The sequence below is a fragment of the Pygoscelis adeliae genome, unplaced genomic scaffold (genome assembly GCF_000699105.1).
Source record: "Pygoscelis adeliae isolate BGI_AS28 unplaced genomic scaffold, ASM69910v1 Scaffold50, whole genome shotgun sequence".
Classification (NCBI taxonomy): Eukaryota; Metazoa; Chordata; class Aves; order Sphenisciformes; family Spheniscidae; genus Pygoscelis; species Pygoscelis adeliae.
Window position 1 is genome coordinate 684,846 of NW_008823963.1, and position 18,486 is coordinate 703,331.

Consider the following 18,486-nt stretch of genomic DNA (forward strand, 5'->3'; position numbering starts at 1 on the left):
TCAACCTTTGTGTAACAGGGCAACTGAAGAACAGTAACACGGAAAAGCAGAAAAGCACAACTGTATTCTAGGCTGATGGGCAGCTTGATGAACAGTTGTTAATTTCTCAGCTTTTGGTCTGTTTTGACATGTTCTTTCTGACAGTTTTCTGTCAAAAAAAAAACCAACCCCATTCTGTTCTTATGTCAACAGTTCTTTTCCCCTGTCCCCCTGGAAGGGGAGCCCACCCCACAGCAGTAACTACACCTGAGCAGCCCCTCCAGGTGTGTAGCACAGCAAGAACCAGGGGGCACTACCTGCCTTTCCAGAGAAGGAGACAGAGAAGCATGAAAGGATTTTTTTCTGGCACAGCTTGCCTCCAGGGCTGATGAATCAAACTGACCGCGCTGCAAAGATCTACTCTTTTTAGGAGAACCACTTGCCAGTTCCCCACTGAAGTGCAAATATTTTACTTGCAGAATGGTGCAGATAATTCACCCAACAAGCTTCAATGGGATTCCCTCTATTTTCAAATTATTTGCAGACTTAGGCTGTTTAAAGTAAGTCCTTGGGGCTGCTTGTTCATGGGTACTCATCCAATACTCAGCACAAGGAAGCCTCTCTTACAGCAGAGGCTTTGGATGCTCCACAGTGAAGGAAATGATCCAGAAGTGGGTTTTTTAATGGATCCTGACTACTGAAAACCCAGTGTCTCATCTCCTTGCAATAACACAGCTGCCTCTGACTACACTTAGATGAAGGTTAGGAAAAAAGCTTATGTCTAGCAACAAGAAGCTGCAGAGCTTTTCTAGGAAAGCGCCTCAGTTGCCACCACAGCCCCGTTATCCCGGTAGCCACGGCCAGGCTTCTCCATGCGTGGTTCAGACCAGAGCACTGACAGTATGGGTGAGGCCCCCGGCTACCAGGTAGATTGACAGAGGAGCTGCCCCAAGCAAAACACTTTCAGTTCAGTGTTTCCAAGGCTGACTGCTTTGAAAAGGTTTCACCTGCTGTTACCTAACTGCACCAGCTGCAAGTGCTGGTGGCTGGAGGAGGATGAGCATGAGGAGGAAGGAGAGGGGTGAGGAAAGAGCCACAACACCTCGGGGCAAGCGGTGGCAGTTCAAAACTGCAGCTGAGAGCAGGGGAGACAGACCCATCCCGGGCAAGGGAGAAGCACCAAGAGGTTCAAGCTTGCCACCACAGGGGAAGAGAGGCTGTTACAGAAGAGACACAGCGACCCGGAGCCCCAGAGAAAGCCGACAGGGAAGCCCCTTTCTATTGACCAGGCAGTTTTTTACAACTGATTTACACTTAAACTTCGGTGGCCAGAAGGGGCCCATGCCAGACTGATGGGTGACAGGGACGTTTCTGGCCGAGCACGCTCTCCCTCCCCAGCCATTGCCAGTGCCGAGGGTGGGAGAAGCATTGTGCAGCAGAGCAGAGCTACCTACTCCATACAGGTTGCAGTCCTACAGGGCTTCACTCTCACCCATGTACAGGGGAGAAAGAAATTGCAGAGGAAACTCAAAAGGTGATGAGACCAACTGATGCTGCCATCAGCCACTGGCAGACTCCAGAGGCTGCAACCAGCCTTGGGCTGGGAGATTACCAGAGGAAAGGTGAAAAACAGCAGAATACAGCCGCTGGAGGCTCCCACCTTGCAGATGCTGGGAAGAAACTGCTGAAACAGCCCATTTTTAACACCCACAGCCCTGCAGCAGCGAGGTCTGAGGCAGCAGGCGGATCACTGTTGCTTCTGCACCTCCAGCTTCTCCCATTGCAACCGCTGGTCTGCAGCGGGACACGGCAGCTGAGAGCGCTGTCCCTTTGGGAGAAGCCAAGAGAATGAAAGAAGAGGGGCTAAAACTGTGCTCTGAAGGTGGCAACGGCAGCAGCGGGTGGTCCCAAAACAGAGTTCCAGACCCAGTAAACCTTTCCTAGGGCTGGGACACTGAGAAGGCCTCTCTTCTCCAAAAGGAAAGCCAGCAAGGAAACTGGCTTGGATGACAAAGTCAAACTGCTTATCCAAAAAGCTGCAGGTCTGGAGCAGGATTGCCTCTGAAAAGGCCGGAGGACCGCCGTCTGGAACGACTCCTGGCGCCGGAGCGATGCTCTCACCCTCTCTGCACGGGGTGTGCAGCCAGGGCAAGGGCAGAGCCCAATGGCTGCAGCCCTACTCCAAAACAGCCAGACAGGAATTTTGTTAGAGAGGATATCCACTTGGGGATTTTAGTTTGGGAATACGAGACCCTCCCCAGAGAGAATCAAGGTGAAAAAAAGACTGGCCCAAGAGCAACCCTTATCAGATACTCATAAAGAAGTCTGTGTTGTGTTTTGAAAAGAAAGTATCGGTGTTGGCGAGGCCAGAATGTCACCTGCTTTATTTTAGGTGACTTGCTACAAAGTTCATAGGATTCTTCATGCACAGATGACAATTAAAAAAAAATTAAAAAAAATCAGTGTACATAGCACGAGGGAGATGATGCTTTTGAAAACATGCTTTCATCTAGGAAACATCCTAGTGCTGGGTTTCCCATTTTTTATTAAAATCAATTATATTAGGAAATAATAAAACCTCCTTAACTGTGTTGTATTAGCTCACCTGATCTTCACTCCTTGCTGCTCAAACACCGAGTGCTTGCAACGGGAAATAACTAAATCAAATGTAGCAGCACATAACATAGGGCAGCTCAAACCTTAGAGATGTTCAACTAGTTGCCATTTTCTAGACAGTTACTTGTGAGCATCGTTGCTTGCACTGCTGTACTACACAGATGTGAAAGCAAAAGGATGTAGTGGGAAGAGAGATTTAAGGGATTTTCTCCATGCGTGAACCCACTGGCACAACGGAAACGTACACCAGAGCTTTCGGCGACATTTTTAAGAGAAAGGTTTCACATCAGCTTTGCGTATGACAGCAGTTCAGTCACAAATCTTCAAGCCGCTGCAGTTTTTATCTTGACGTTGCTCAGTACTAGTGGTTAACCAAGCCCGTATGAGCAGCAGCAGCCCTGCACGCGTAGCTGTGTACAGCTTAGTTGTGCTGTGTGTCCTTCTAAAGGCAGAAGTCCCATTCCAGCGATCACCGGCTGACTTTCACAGTCAGCTCTGGTTTCCATTTTTTAGTCTCAGAACTATGCACAAACCTACCCAGGAAGATAATATAGCAGTTCCTAATGCCATTTTACTATCCTAAAATAGAATAACGATTCCTGACCTCTACTTGTATCTCTGATGCCCTCATCTCTTAGAAATTTCCCCGCATAGAAATCCTGAAACAGGATATATACTGAGCAACAGATATCCATAAACACAAGCGTACTATGTAGACTTCAATTATGTATCACGACCGCTCTCTGGCTGTATCCTAGATACTGCAGAACAGAACAAAACCACACTTGCATATCGCAAAGCAGCACATCTGCAATTAAAACCACCTTCCCACCATCCCTTGTCTTCCCAAGATCCTTTACAACCCTCCTTTCAGTTAAAAAACCCAAACAATCCAAAACACACTTCCACTTCCTTCATCCTCCCTAGTCTCTTTCTCAATCAAAATCTGTTTTCCAACTGCTTCTCTTCCCACTGTTACTTTTCCTGCCAACCCATCCCCTCTCCTCCTCTCCCATCTCACCCTTTCACTTGTTCCCCCCCACCAGCCAACGCGAGCAACTTTTCCAGCCAAGCCCAGCTCCCGCTTAGGGCCCACCCCGTAAACCAGCCATTGCAAAAAGAGGCACCGATGTTTCATACAATAGGTTTCAGAGAAATGGGAATTTGTATCCAAGTGAAAGAAATACTGTATTTTTTTTGGGGGGGGAAGGATTGGTTGTGGCTTTCAAAGATCACAAGCCCTTTTCTACTTGCAATCTTACACCTGCAAAATTCCCTCTTTCTGTTCAAGGAGAACATGGGATCCCAAACCGAAACCTACCATACCCCGCTTTCCGCGCTTCAGAGAGCAAAGCTTGCAGGAGGCACAATCCACGGGCACATCACGGAAAAAGTTGCTTTTTCTGCTCCCCGTGGATTCTGTCACAGCAGCTTTCAACAGGCTGGGCAGTCCCTGGTCTGCAGTTGCAGTGAACGAGCTGCGCCGTTTCAGGCTTGGCCACGATGTCACTTACCAGAAACAACCAGAGACGCACTGGAAACTTCTAGGACAAAGGGAGGAGGGAGATTCCCACATTCAGTCACAAGGTGGTACATCAGGACAAGAAGTCGATGGCAGGAAAGTCCGCTGACTGCAGGCCAGCCCCTCACTTGGTGATTTAATGACAGCAAAGCTATGAAGACAGAAACCTTAGAGCTGTGCAGCATACAGCCAAAGTCACCTAGCAAATAACTTTTAAAGTTACTGCTTAGAGAAATCTAGCAGCCAGACACCCCTTTCAATTTTGTTAATGGAAAAATAATCATCAATAGCTGAAGACACCTTCATGTGGAGCACTGGAGAAAAATACATGCCATTATTTCATGGGTTTTCCAAATGAATTCATCTGGATCAGAAGTGACCTGTCTAAAGGCAAATGCCAGCATTGACTCCATTTCCAAAGCAGTGTCCCTTCTATGATATGGTATAAAACTGAGTTTCTTAATAAAATTAATTTTAAGTCCCTGATGGTCTTACGAATTTGGTGACAACTTCGATCACTTCAGTAATTCTGAAAGTTTAATTAAAGTTGTGCACCAGTACAAACGGGAACTGTAGGTAACTTATCACAAACCCCTGTGATTCTGAAACTAACCATAATAAACTAAGCTTCTGTCAGGAAAGGCTTGGTTTTGCATAGCTAAACTTGGAAGAGTTCCTGCTCCATCTTGCATGCTGAAACGCTGGAGTTTTTCTGCATAATAAGTAAGGCACAGCTCAAACGATCAGCCTGACTGAAGTATCTTCATCCTGAAAATTCTTGAGGCAACCAGGAAATTTTTAATCCCCTGGTGAGATTAAAAATCTACCTGGCAGCAGTTGGCTACAACAGTGCCAGGGAAGCACCTTAAAGCTGATGCGGGGGGGGTTTGAACATCAGCAGCACGGAAACCTGCATCCCCCTGCCTGCTCCACAGAGCAGAAGCCCAGGCAAGCATCTGGGTAGCCCATACTATGGGCTACCTGGAGGCTGAGCCCATCAGGTACATCGCACCTGTGTGGTATGACACGTGGTATGAAGTTCCTGCTTCAGCAGCGAAGACCACCGTTGGACGAGGGGCATAGACGACTAATGTAACAGAGCTGCTTGGAGCCCCGGGCTCATCGCCAGCCCATTCCAGCATCGGCTTTCCTCAAAACACAGGGCTGGAGAAGGTCTCCTTGGCTGTCACAGTCCCATCTCAGGCTACTGCCTGCCGAACAGAAGATAAGCCCAGTCAGAAGTTCACAAAACGCTATTCCTTAGTTATATGTACCGTGCTCACTCCTGATGGCTGTTCCCAAAATTTTTTTTAGCAACAAACAAAAGCCTTCATCTTTTAAAAGGTGATGCTCTGTTCATGCAGAGTCACGTGCTAACATACCTTTAGAGCTAAACAAAGCTATTCCTTCACTCCTAATGGGATCTGGAAAAAAAAAAATCCGTATTTGTTCAGAACTTGAGATGATTCTTTTCAGTGTATCTCGCATTACTGTCATTTTTGAGGCGTAAGATACTACAAAATGCAGATAAAAGCCTGATATCCCCTTTGCACCAAGGCTGGAAGCATCTTGGCAGTCTAGTAGGGTGCAGAAGGAAATGCTCAGAGGCATTTGTCACTTGTCAAATGAGACAATGCTGAGATGCCCAAAATATTTTCTCGTTAACCTATTAAGGACACCCTGAGGGCAGAGCACCAGCATCCTGGCATCAGACTGCTACCTTGGAAAAGGAATCTTCTGGCTCACTCGAGAGAGGCATTTGAGTGACGCATAAGGACACCCAAATTTCCGAGGTTAAGTTTTGTAGACCTAAAGTTCACTAAACCCTGCGGAAAGACTAAGTGAGGGTGAAAGACATTCTGTGTGTGCCTGAAGCCCAGAAAAAAAGAATTTAAACGGCACTTTCCCCACTTTGACAAACCTTTCAAGCAACAGAAGGCTGACTGGAACTTCTGTAGGGCAGGAGAGCAGCCTGCAGCTACAAAACTCCAGGATTTATTTATTTTAAACCTTATCAACTGCTGCCGCTGGACAGTTAGGACATGTATAACACTGCTAAGGAGATAAGGTTTCAATACAGTGGCATTTTGGGGGAGGCAGTATATATTTAAATGGGAAATCTGTCAAATAGAAAGTACTTCTACCTTACCTGAAAATGATTCCTTGAAAAACAACTTATGCTTTTAAAGGCTAATTACGTATTATTTTAATCTTAATGCTAAAGGAAGACAGAAAAAGCATATTGACAATGTCAACACTTCAGCGAGAGAACTTTGTATTGCTATCCAATTACGCAGTCTGCCCAGCTTTTGGACCTATATAAAAAAAGCAATATGAATCTTATGCACTTGTCAGCGGGGCATAACCACCATCCATAGCTACATCAGAATAAACCAAGTTATAGGTATACAGCTTTAACAGGGTTAGTACATACCACACAGCAGTACCATGATGTGGTTCATACTCATAACAAAACACCTCAAGGCACTCGGCACATCTTGTTCTCACCACCTACAGTAAAAGAAGCCCCAAACCCGAAGGAATCGGCAAGCACCGTTGCCAACCGCCCTACTAAGAGGCAGGGTATCGTGTGCTTTCCTCTTCAAGGATGTGCAATGAGGTGGACATTCAAGAAGGCACGCCCTAAGTGCCACCTCAAGATCAAAGACCAGAAGACAGCCAGCAATCTCTCCCTCCCCAGCAAGTTTCAGTCCCCACATCCAGGCTGTCTTGCATCGGCTTGGATTTGAGGGGGGAACATCGCTGGACCCCACATCACTACAGTTCACTTCTAGAGAGTTTTATGTACCTGTAAGCCTCAAGTTATGCTGTACTACGACATCTTCTAATCAAATAATTTAATATCCAATTTATCAAAGTAAGGAAGTCACTTGTTTTCTTTGTCACTGAACCGTGGTGAAAAAAGGTCACTGTTTTATTCAGCATCATAGTTACATAACAGTTGTCTGTTTCTATTACTAGAAAGAATTTATTAAAATAGTCCTGAAAGACATCTTTTCTTTCTCCAATGATTTCAAAACTATGCCTTTTAATGCCAATTCCACACAGTCACGGGTTTGATCGGTAGTAGTCAGTTATAGCAACTGTCAAGGCACAAGCTCAGCTCTGCACATCCGCTGCAGCCTGTATTATAAAAGAGATATGCCAGTTATGTCTTCACTTAAAAACGCATAATCCCTTTATCATATATTGCAACAGGAGAAATTAACATTAAACACAGACTACGAAAGGTAAAGGATTTATTTCTGATATGATTTGTAGAGTTAAATTAAAAACCTACCGAGTACTTTATGTAGTAGATGAACATAACCTTAGTACTTACTTTCTAACAGTTTATTTAATGGTTGGAAGTGTACAACATGAAGTAGGCCTTACGTTTAATATTGTTCAATTTTGCTTATTGTTAGATGAGATTAAAATGCAGTAGCCATCCCTTTAGATTATGTTGCAACACTGATCATGTGCCTTGATAAGTAGGAACAACGATTCATTAAATAAGTGGTGATGACACAACATGTAGGGAAGACTTTGGATTGTCTATTTAGAATGTCAACATAATAGGCAATTAAGAATAAAACTTCATTTTAAGTGCACTTCCACAATGCTTTGTTTATAATATAGCAAAAACTTCCTATCTTTTTTCCAAACACTTCACTCCCTACTCTAACTAAAGCTGTTCAGTTGAAAATGCACTTTCCCCAGTAAACTTCTTTTTAAAAAAAGTAACTAAAATTTCTACCCTTTCATATGCTAAGAAATGTCTCCTAATTAAAAACACAATTTATTACAAGACATGTGAAGACAACATATAGTGAAATGAATTTTAATTGTTGTGCTGTGACTAAAGTAAAGTTCTCAAGGCTGCAATTTAACATTCCAAGTTCTCCCTTCCATCTTTATTGATTCTTAAGATTTTGCACAGAAACTCTTTGGGGGCTAGAACAGCAGTAATTGCATCACACTGTTTTCCAAGACTTCAAGTTTCAAAAGCAAACTCTTCAAAAAGTACAGTTCTTGATTTGATTAGATACAGGGACAAAAATATAGCACATACTTGAAGGTTACATGGTCTACAAATGATGGCAATATTTTCCTTGGGAGAGTACAGTTTGTTTTCTTGTAAATACTCAAAAAGGCTCAACTTCAAGCAGTAATAAACACAAGCAAAAGTGATTTAACCCTTAAAATAAATATTCAGGAAAACCTCTCTGTACATACAAGTGAAAGAATATGTAACACTTTCACGCTAAAAGAAAAAAATAAAGATTTTGTTCATATAAGCAGCTGAAATCTGCTGTTCCAGCCCAATGTCCCCAGTAAAGAAGGGAGGCACAAACACAGGTGACTACTGTAGCTCACTATCTTATGGCCTTTTTGGACAGGGACATCACCACCATCATTTTTTTAATCCCTTTTGTTATATTTATTACAGCATGCCAAATCCTTTGGCATATGTGATGGCCTTCAATAATCTTTCTTTAAGCTTTTCTTTGCTTGAGTACTCCGGAAGCAAAAGTACATTAAAGCATGTGTGAGATGTAGGTAACCTGTGGGGAAAACAAAAAAGAAGAATTCAGATCTGGGAACATGCAGTACCTGCAAAGAAAGACATGGCTATTTCACAAATCCAAACTAACGAATTTAAAGAGAACCTACTTTGCTGAAAGATTCAACTTTCAGATTTAACTAAGTTAATAAATTAAAAGCACAGAACTTGCTTCCATTTATAAACAAACAAGCAAAATGTAGGGTTTTTTTTTTTTTACCTCTCTGTATCTGGGCCATTTTTGGCTATGATCATCTTTAACTTTCCAAGTCCTCCCACAGGGGCTCTGTCTGTGCCTGTTGTAAACTGTAAGAATAGTCTTTTCTGTTCATCTGTAAATGAATGGACTATTTCCCAGAATTCCCTATCAAGGAAGAAATCAAAGAGTAAGTAAACTGAAAGCTGTCTTTCCTATAAATGAAACTTTCCAAAGTAATTGAACTTGCAAGGTTTAGTAATTCTAGTCAATCTTAACATCAGCTTACAAGTGGCACTCAAAAACAAAACTAACATATTTACCCATTGCTGAGAATCAGAAGTAAAAATCAGAAACATTACCAAAACACTACAGTTTAACTGGTTTTAAATGTTAATTCGGCTGACAAGTGATCTGCAGATATTCTTCCTTTACTTTATTATTCCTATTTCCTATGGAATTATACTGGTTCCACTACACTGTCCGTTTCCACCACCTTCCTAAACACCACAGTAAACAAATGCAGCTGCTGTCAAAGGTTTTCTACCCTAGCAGGAACTAGTTAAGTAGTTGGCAAAGTCTAGAGGACCAAAGATGCACACTTCTCTGACCCTTGTCTTCAGAGTTCTCTAGTCAAAGGGAACAAGAAGGTAAAGACATTAAAAACATTTTCCCCTCTTAAAAACATTGAATTTACTTGATTTCTAATTAGAGAAGAAAGTTCTACACGTGCGACCTAGTCAAACAATTCAGTGTTCGTGATTTTTTTTTTTTTTAAACAACAACAGAGCAGTGGCAATTTATTGAAACAGCCCTGTTTATATTGGGGAGTATTTAACTATATGGTATGAGAGAAAGAAGAAACCCAGGGAAAAATCCCTTTTAAGCTTTACCAAAGTTCACTGGAAGCTAACAACAACGCTTATACTATCTGCTCTTTTCTAATGACAGTACTTGAGTAAAGTGAAATTATACATAAGACACGTGCATCTCCAGTACTACAAAAATACTAAATTTTACAATATTAAATTCATTATGAAGAAACAGGCATGTAAAGTGCTTTTAACCTTTCAGAAATTAGGAAAAATTACCTAATAATAAGAGAGTCTCTTGTATAGCCACCATCATATTCTGTAGTTTCTTCTAGTGCTTGAAAATCTAAATTCTGTAAGAAGATGACATTTTAAAAAATGACCACTAATTATATACTTAGGATCAAAAAAGCTCCACTTGTTCTGGTGTAAATTCAGGATTCTTACCCTACTTCCACAAATAAGTAATTCAATTTCCTCTGGTCTAAATAAATATTTCAAAGGAGATTCATTGGTCACCATGTGGAATCCTCTCCGAAAGGCCTTGAACTGCTTTTCTACTGATTTATTGAGTATATAGTCGGCATACAGATTGACAAATTCCTGTAAGGAAACAATCCCCAAAAAACCTTAGTACTTTGACACGTGCCACTTGAAATATCTCCCAAAAATATAAGACCTCAAAACACATTGAATTCTATAATTCTACGTAGATTATCTGGGCTCAGCTTCTACTTAGCAATAATAAAGAGCAAGTCTCAAATATTTCTCGAACAGGTCAAACACCACACCCAGAAGCTAGGTATGCATGTATGTATCGATGCTTTCTTTAAGAGAAGCCTTTTCTGCTTACAACTACACTGCGCTATGACAATTTTAAAAGGCTTTTAAACTTAAGTTGTAAGTGAGACCACACCTTTATAGAGTCCTACATGCTGCATCAAGTATCTAAAAATTACAGATTACGTTAAAAAAAATTATGTGAGTGTACCTTTCTATTTTCATTTGTAATAGGAATTTTATCACCGTTTTCCTTTAAATCATGCATCATTGGATTGCCAAAGAGATCCGTATGAGATATTTGAAACGTTATCATCATATCGTCTTCCACACTTCCTTCATACTCTAATAAGTCTCTCAAACTCTGGTAAAGAACCTAACAGAATAAGAAATACATGGCTGTCATAAATAAGTTTCAATAGATTTCACTGAGTAATACCCGAAGACATGAAATCATCTGCCTCAAAAAGGGTTGTTACATTCTATGACACAAGTCACCTAAGATCTCCCATAACAGCCCAAAGCTCAATGTTTGTAAAAACAACCAATAGCAGATACTAAGGAAAGACAAAAAAGAAACATGGCAACGAGTGATAACTCCCTTAGAAGAGCCTACCAGCGCCCAGGAATCTTCCTAAATGCAATGGTCAGACCCGTAGCTTAAGAGCCACTGATTTACCTCTTCCTCTTCTAACTCTTTTGAAACCGTATTTACTTTTGGTATCCAGAACATGTTACACTAGTAAGTTGAACATACACGTTAAAAATCAAAGAAAACACTGTATTTTAGATCAGATAAAATTCAGGCAGCAGGCTTTTATCTCCTACATCTTGATTTAAAACCCAAACAAACTAGGAAGTAATCTTGAAACAACATAGATGGGGCAGTCATTAAAGTAAGAAAACATTTATGCACAAAAAAACCACACAGGTTAGGTCAGAATTTGCCAAGTGGAATCTGAAATTACCTGTAAGAGTTGCTCTATTCAAAGGAGCAACCAGCCTTCTTCCCTGCTATGCCTTAGGAAAAGCCCAAGACCCTCTTAGAAACCAAAGGCTATGCAGAAACGGAACAATTCTTTGGCTGAGACAGAGGTGGAGGACTCAAGAACGCAAAGTGAAGCTAAAAGCAACAACTGAGTGCAACTGTATTTTTATCGTGAAGTAAAAGTAATAAATTTCCCCTCAATGTTTTAATTATTGAAAGTTTACATGTGAGCCTCATCCTCTCACTATCTGTACCCTTTCGATTCTTCCGCAGCACCTTTAAAAATATCTTGCATTGAAAATGACTGGACTTGGAACCGTTGGTGGTGAGGGCTAGTGAACACCCTATCCTCCGTGCCCTACAGCGTTAGAAAAAGCATTGGGAGGCTTGACTACTCCGAATTTCATTTTTGGTTTGAGAAGCTCTGAAGTAAGTGTTTAAGTCATATTAGAATACAAAGAGTTTAAAAAGGATTATTTTAAAAGAAGTCAGTGTAGGTGTCAGAGGTGAAACACAAAAGTAGGGGAGAAAAATTAAGAAATGCCCTGCCTTGTTCCACAGAAATAAATCCACTTTTTCTGTCATAAAAATTGTGAGTATGTAATAAAAATTACAGGAAACTGGAAGCACTGTGTATTTCTCAACATTATTTCACAGAGAAACTCGTCAAAGCTGGCATGCTATTATATGTAGCCATCCAAAGCAGACCAGATAACCTATTCTTTTGATTACACATGCCTCATTTTCTGATTAAACAAAAATAAGAGGCAAGTTCTTTTTCAACAGTATCATTTTACTCATCTTTTTTGAATAGCTGAAGATTTTGCATAACTGCTTATTAAAAGGGAAATGTCCCACCATTTGAAATGAAGTGAAGCATACTAATAACTCATACTAGCTAGCATGAGGGAAAGCTACTGGTGATCTTTGATTGAAGATGGAGCAGGGCCAAGACATCCTGCATACATGCTTCTATGCTCTATCTACTAAAGCATGCGCACGGCTTAGTTTTTTTGTATAGCCACTGGCTGGGGAGGGGAGGGGGAAGATGGACACTGATCACTGCTCCCAAACTGTAGGGATATTCATGAACTGCCTCATCTGTCTTTTGCTTTAGACAAAAACCAGTATGAGCATCACACCTTTGCATGTCTACCTCTACCTTCACATTTTTTTGTGGAAATCTACTTCTACAAATAGATATAAACAGCCTCATTTTAGAAGTCTCTTTGGTAAGATACTATTAATAGTAGTTTATGCTTAATAGCGCTTAGTGATATTAAGCAATTTAGGCAGTATGTAAAAAAAAAAAAAGAACAAAGCTTTACTGATACCCAGCCCTACTTGTTGACTTGACAATTCTGCCTCCTCCAAACCAGATGTAGTAAGAGGTTTTATTGCTTATTAATTTATTTTAACAAATACAGACTCTTCACACAAGTCACTGGTTATTTCACTTCCACTTCTGACAGTGATCTTGTGTTTAATTTAAATCTAGACTAAGTTATTTCATGGAAATTGCATCAATAAACTCAAAGAACATAATGAACTTACAGGATGAGAGTCTGCCAGATCACGGAAAGTTCCTTTTTTGCCCATAAGCTTCCTGTAGACAACCATGGGAAAATGTACATCCAGTATACAGTTATTGTAAATAGCCAGACCCAGTACTATGCCAATCAGTGTAAACTGACCCTCAGTTTCAAAAGAGGACGGATTAAACCAAAACAGTTTTGTAGATTCATCATATGTGAACATCCCTGTAAAAAAAATGATGTTGAAGAATTATGGTTGCATTTCGATAAAAATCACATGTAAAACATACCATTATAAACCCATTTGCATTAGAATACCTCTAAAACATGTTTAACTTAACATTATACTGAATTTAATGGCAAAAGAGAAGCTACTTACCGTAGGGTAACTGGAGCTGCTCAAAATACTGTTACTCACATTACCACTAAAAGCACGCAGGAGACCTGCAATACAACATCCTGCAATGCCCACCGAAGCTGTACATACACAACCTTTCATCCCCTTCCATTACTGAGGAAGCAGCAGCACATTGTCAACATAGACTGTAACTTTGATAAATATAACAGTGCAAGAAAAGAACACAATCAAAACCCACGTGGATGAAATAAGCCTGAAGAACTCCAACTACTATAAAGTGATAGCCTTTCCTCAAAGGCTTTTCCAGGCCAGTTCCAGCGAAGGAACAGGACTAGATGCAGCCCTATTACTGAACTGGAAGCTATGATGATGGAGCAGGGATCAACCATCACTTATGAACTTACGAGTTAGACGCCTAACAGATTTTTTTTGTTTGTTTGTTTAAAGGTACTCAGCAAGGTCCACTGAGTTGCTGCAGCTATCACATACATCTTAACTTGAGAGGAAAATGTAACATGGGACTGTTGTTTCACAGGAGGAGTTGCAATTTTAACAGCTTGTAACCGTTAAAAGGGAGAGGTTTTGCTTTATTCCCCTATCCCTTCATCTGACTCAGCTCACTATTTCAGGTGACCAATTTCCTGCCAAGTTCACAAGCTGACTACCTTCACAGAAGGCTTCAAACACCTGAACTGGCACATGCCAGGAGCTGGAGGGACCTGATAGCACTGTACAGACAAGTGAAGGGCAAAGAGTTCCTTACTCTTTTGGCTGTAGCAAGCCACTAGATTAGCTCGTTTATGAAACTGGAGTTTGTGTACAGGCTATAAACTATTTAAATGAGTCCCGCGGTAAAATCCATTGCTTACCTGACTAGATACAGAAGCAAGATACAAATGCAAAACCCGTAGACTTAAGTGGAGGGAGACGGACCACCCTGGACAAGTATAGTCCCAGTGACCTGTTGCTTGTACAGCTAAGTCTCACGATTTCCAGGCAGAATCCAAGGAAAAGTGCCCAGGCTCCTTCCTCCCCACACACCAGAAGTTAGATGCATGTGGTCAAGAACATGAGCTACATTTGCCACAAGGATTTATCTTGTCAGCTCTTAAAAGATATGCTTATTTACAGCCTATGGGGATGTACAAATTGATTACAAAGCCACAAGAACAGAGCCACAAAATGACTCCTAAGACTGAAAATAAGATGTCACCTTCAGCCAAGAGATAAAGCCTGAATTCTCATTCAATGTAAGGAAATGAACTGCAAACTCATTAAGAGACTCTGGCTATTCCCCAAAATGGAAGATTATTTATCTCAGTAAGGTACTAGGACAGGGTCAGCTATTAGAGGAACACACAAATAACAGACTAACACATCAGGTAGGCAACAGGAAATCAGAAACGGATGAGCAACACAAGCATATATAGGAGAAACATTAAATAGAAGCCTGTATTCCATTTTTGAAATCGACTGAAGTAACTTCTGGATTACTGGCACAATAAAAGCAATGACTTGTACTTTCTGGAAGACGATGGAAGAGTTAAACAGTCAAAACAAACAACTCCAGCAAATGTCTAATAATGAAGGACTAACAGTTTACCCAGATCCACATCTGGAAACACTTTAATGTGAAATACAATATTTTATTCACTGACCAAAATTAAAACTATAGTACATTAAAAACACAACAAAACACCAGAAGAAACTGGAAGCTGCAATAAGGGGAAAACAATTGTACAGCGTTGCTAGGAATATTATATGACGTTACTCCTTCTTCCCTTTCACGATGGTGACTGTTGGTCATACATCTAATATTTTGTCTGAGTTATTGCCTCCTTTGAGTAAAACTTTAAGGTAGTTTAATATGAAAACACTTGAAATGTAATGGCAAAGAAACTATTACAGCAGTAAGTATCACTCCACACATACCTATCAGAGGACAGACATTTTAAATTCCATTTAAAGAATTTACTTTATTTACCAGAGAAAGTGAAGGACTTACAAATCAACAGTCACAGCTGGTATATATGGTGTGTAAACTGTTATACTGCAGTGCATATTAATAGGTGCAAAGGAAAAGACTGTGAAAGCAAGCTAAATTTTCTGCTTTTACACACTTATGCCAAAAGCCAATAAATACCTTTTTTCTTTCCCAAAGTTGATATGAATACAAAAAGTGTACATATTTTTTTGTAGTTTGAATACAGAAGTAAAATTTAAAACACGCATGCATATCTAATCTATTACCCATCTTTACACACGGGGAGCATATATACACTGGCTGGATCTTAGCTGAATCAGACTTCAATTACTAAATAGAAGTATTTCAATATAGGCACCCCACACAACTTCTGTTTAGATAAACTCAGGTCAAAAACGTATTTCGCATTGGAAGTACAACTTCGTCAGTCAAAGTACTAAGACTTCCTTATTTTGCCATACTCTAACTTATTCCAAGTAACCTTGCTAACTTAGAGAGATTTGGAATCTGAATTAATAGCAGTTTTCAGAGTAAGACTTGTCTATGGATCTTGTTACTTACACTTGTTACAAGAACTGGCTTGTGTACAGTGAAGGGCAAGTGCCAAGATTCCGATTCTGGGGACTTCCTCTTTAACCTGGTCAAAATGAATTTCTGTGCTTCTTCATCAATTTTCTAAGCTACAAAAACAACAGCTTTCTTTTTTAAAACAGTTCAATGAACCCAAATTAACTAATGGCCATAAGCTGTTGAGCTTCTTTAATGGAAGCCATTATAGGAACTACAATGTGACATCATATTTCACAAACTACGAAATTAGTATAGGAACCTGGTAGGTCTCATTTCTATTCTAACACCAAGTATTTGTAACATTTTAAAACATTTTAATCTTTTCAGAGCAGCAGACAAGCTGCATATTAAAAGCAGCACATCCTTGCATGTGTAAAAACGGAAGCATAAAAGACTGGTGCAGGGAGCAAGGGAAGAAACAGTAAGGTGAAAATGTGACTCTTAAAACACAAATGTAAAACTTTGGCTCTGATATATCAAATTACTCTTAGTTCTAAACTAACTACAATCAAACTTGACATTACTGCCACGCTTTGGATCTGTACCCCTTTTAGATGAAATCATTAGAAGAACTGAGACTATCAGATTTTTTTAAGCTGGAGGAAGGGGAGGAAATAACTCAAAAACTCACCATAGTCCTACTCTGGTTTTATTGCAGAAGCTCTTCCTCTTTGGTTTGATTACTAATTCTAGAAGCTAATCACAAAGCAAAGCGAGGAGAAAGGTGAGAGAACAAACAAAGGAACCCTGCAAAGAAACCCTATACTACTGATTTATATCTAAACAAGCAATGGTAGCTTTCACTAACTATACAGAGCTATTCCTTTCATCATTCCTCCTTAGGAGGATGACTGATGATGAAATACTGAGCCTCAATGGGTCAAGTACTCTCATGATCACCAAGAAACCTGGAGAGCTTCGGAGAGAAGCAGCAGCAGATGTAGAAAGGCACTGCATAAACACAGAACAGCCCAGGTTGGAAGGGACCTTGAAAGATCATCTGGTCCCACCTTTCATGGGAAAAATCTGGTAAGTTAGTAAGTTATTAGAACACATACCAATATCTGGATTGAAGATTTCTTCCACAACCAGTTGAAAAAATTCTTTGGAAACACCTCCTTCATCTACCCCTTGCTCTCCTTCAAATTCAACATACAATTGCTTCTTCAAGTCTGCAGGATTTTCCATGGCAATCATCTCTAGCTATTGAGTGAACAGATAGAAGTATTTCATTAGTAAATCTGTTTACTAGAAGAGTCAACTGACTATCAAATAATGAAAAACTACCCTCCAAACCTAAGAAGAAAGCAAGTATAAATCACAACAGTAAAACATCAGAAACCAGTAGTAATGCTAAATCACTCTAAACACGTATTAGAATTTGGGGATTAACACAGCAAACTTACCACAGCTCTGATCTGTTAGCCAATTAAATCTGTTAGCCTTCTCCATTGCTATTCTTCTAAGCACTTATTTAAAATAAGTTAGCATTATGTTGCACAAAATTCACAGAAAACAGTATGAAATCAAGATGTATTACTGGGATAATTAAATTCATCTGACAATGAAAAGAGACTGCAATCTGATCTACATGTTTGACAATGAATGGTTTTGTGAAGGGCTTACACAGATATGTTTTCAGAACCTTCATGTAGTGGAGGTGGAAGACAGAAGACAAGCCTTTGACTAGTCACAAAGAGCTGGGGAAAAAAAACCCAGAAATAGAGAGACACTAATATTACAGTCAAATCGATCCCCTTTCCTCTTGACCCTAATGAATAAGTCTCAGAGATCTCTTGCTCTTATTTCTTCAGTGCCTTTAAACAGATCTACCGCATTGCTTCCACAAAAGTGAAAATTCAGTTAAGGTCAAATAGAAGTTGTGGCATTTCACAGGAGAGGGTTTCATGTCTATATAAAAGCCATTACAGGTCTTTCACTTTCTTCCAACAAAAACGTATCCTTTCAGTAAATCAAAAGTTATGCAAGAATATTTTGCAGCTGATAAGGAATATGCTGCTTAAAAGCATAAACATATTGGTTAAACCTGTGCAGCATGATTACATTAAATATACCTACGTGGCAAAGAAAACTCAACAGCAGTAAAGTAAGGCACAGATGGACCTGTACATCCCCTCTGCCAAGACCATAGTACTGGCAAGATTCGCCTCTAATCCGGGCTAGCACAAACTATTTACCAGCAGGTGTCCTTAACATGCCAAACCATTTCTTTTTATTTCACTACCCTACCTTATCCACACACACATGCCAACACATCGTTTACGTCCCAGAATTTTACTACAGAAGCATAAAGGAAAACCGGAACAGAACAGAGACGATAAAGGCAGCAATAATGACACCATCAACTCATGAAATGACACCACCAGTAAGATACGTTTTCTCCCAGTAACCGCCACATCAGCCAGCCATGTAACCGCCACGTCAGCCAGCCATGTTGCAAGCAGCGGTAGCCAGGTGACAGAGCTAAGGTGGTTAGCAAAATGGATTTGAAGACTTCGAAGCTCCTCATGCAAAAGGAGTATGCAGGGAAAGAACTGCACTAACTGGTATTGAAAACT

At 40.4% G+C, this 18,486-nt stretch overlaps 1 protein-coding gene across 5 annotated transcripts in view; it reads right to left on the minus strand.

Moving 5' to 3' along the window:
* Positions 1–7,034: 7,034 nt before the first annotated feature.
* The window catches only part of UBE3A (ubiquitin protein ligase E3A), a 54,828-nt gene continuing 43,376 nt past the window's right edge, over positions 7,035–18,486 (minus strand). For all 5 annotated transcript variants that reach the window (XM_009323660.1, XM_009323675.1, XM_009323651.1 and 2 more), the window contains 7 exons: positions 16,966–17,110; positions 13,015–13,220; positions 10,684–10,848; positions 10,140–10,295; positions 9,972–10,045; positions 8,905–9,048; positions 7,035–8,685 (listed from right to left, as the gene is read on the minus strand). In XM_009323660.1, the coding sequence (XP_009321935.1) occupies positions 8,565–8,685; positions 8,905–9,048; positions 9,972–10,045; positions 10,140–10,295; positions 10,684–10,848; positions 13,015–13,220; positions 16,966–17,110 (1,011 nt within the window). In that variant the 3' untranslated portion in view covers positions 7,035–8,564. The remainder of the gene's footprint in view (positions 8,686–8,904; positions 9,049–9,971; positions 10,046–10,139; positions 10,296–10,683; positions 10,849–13,014; positions 13,221–16,965; positions 17,111–18,486) is intronic.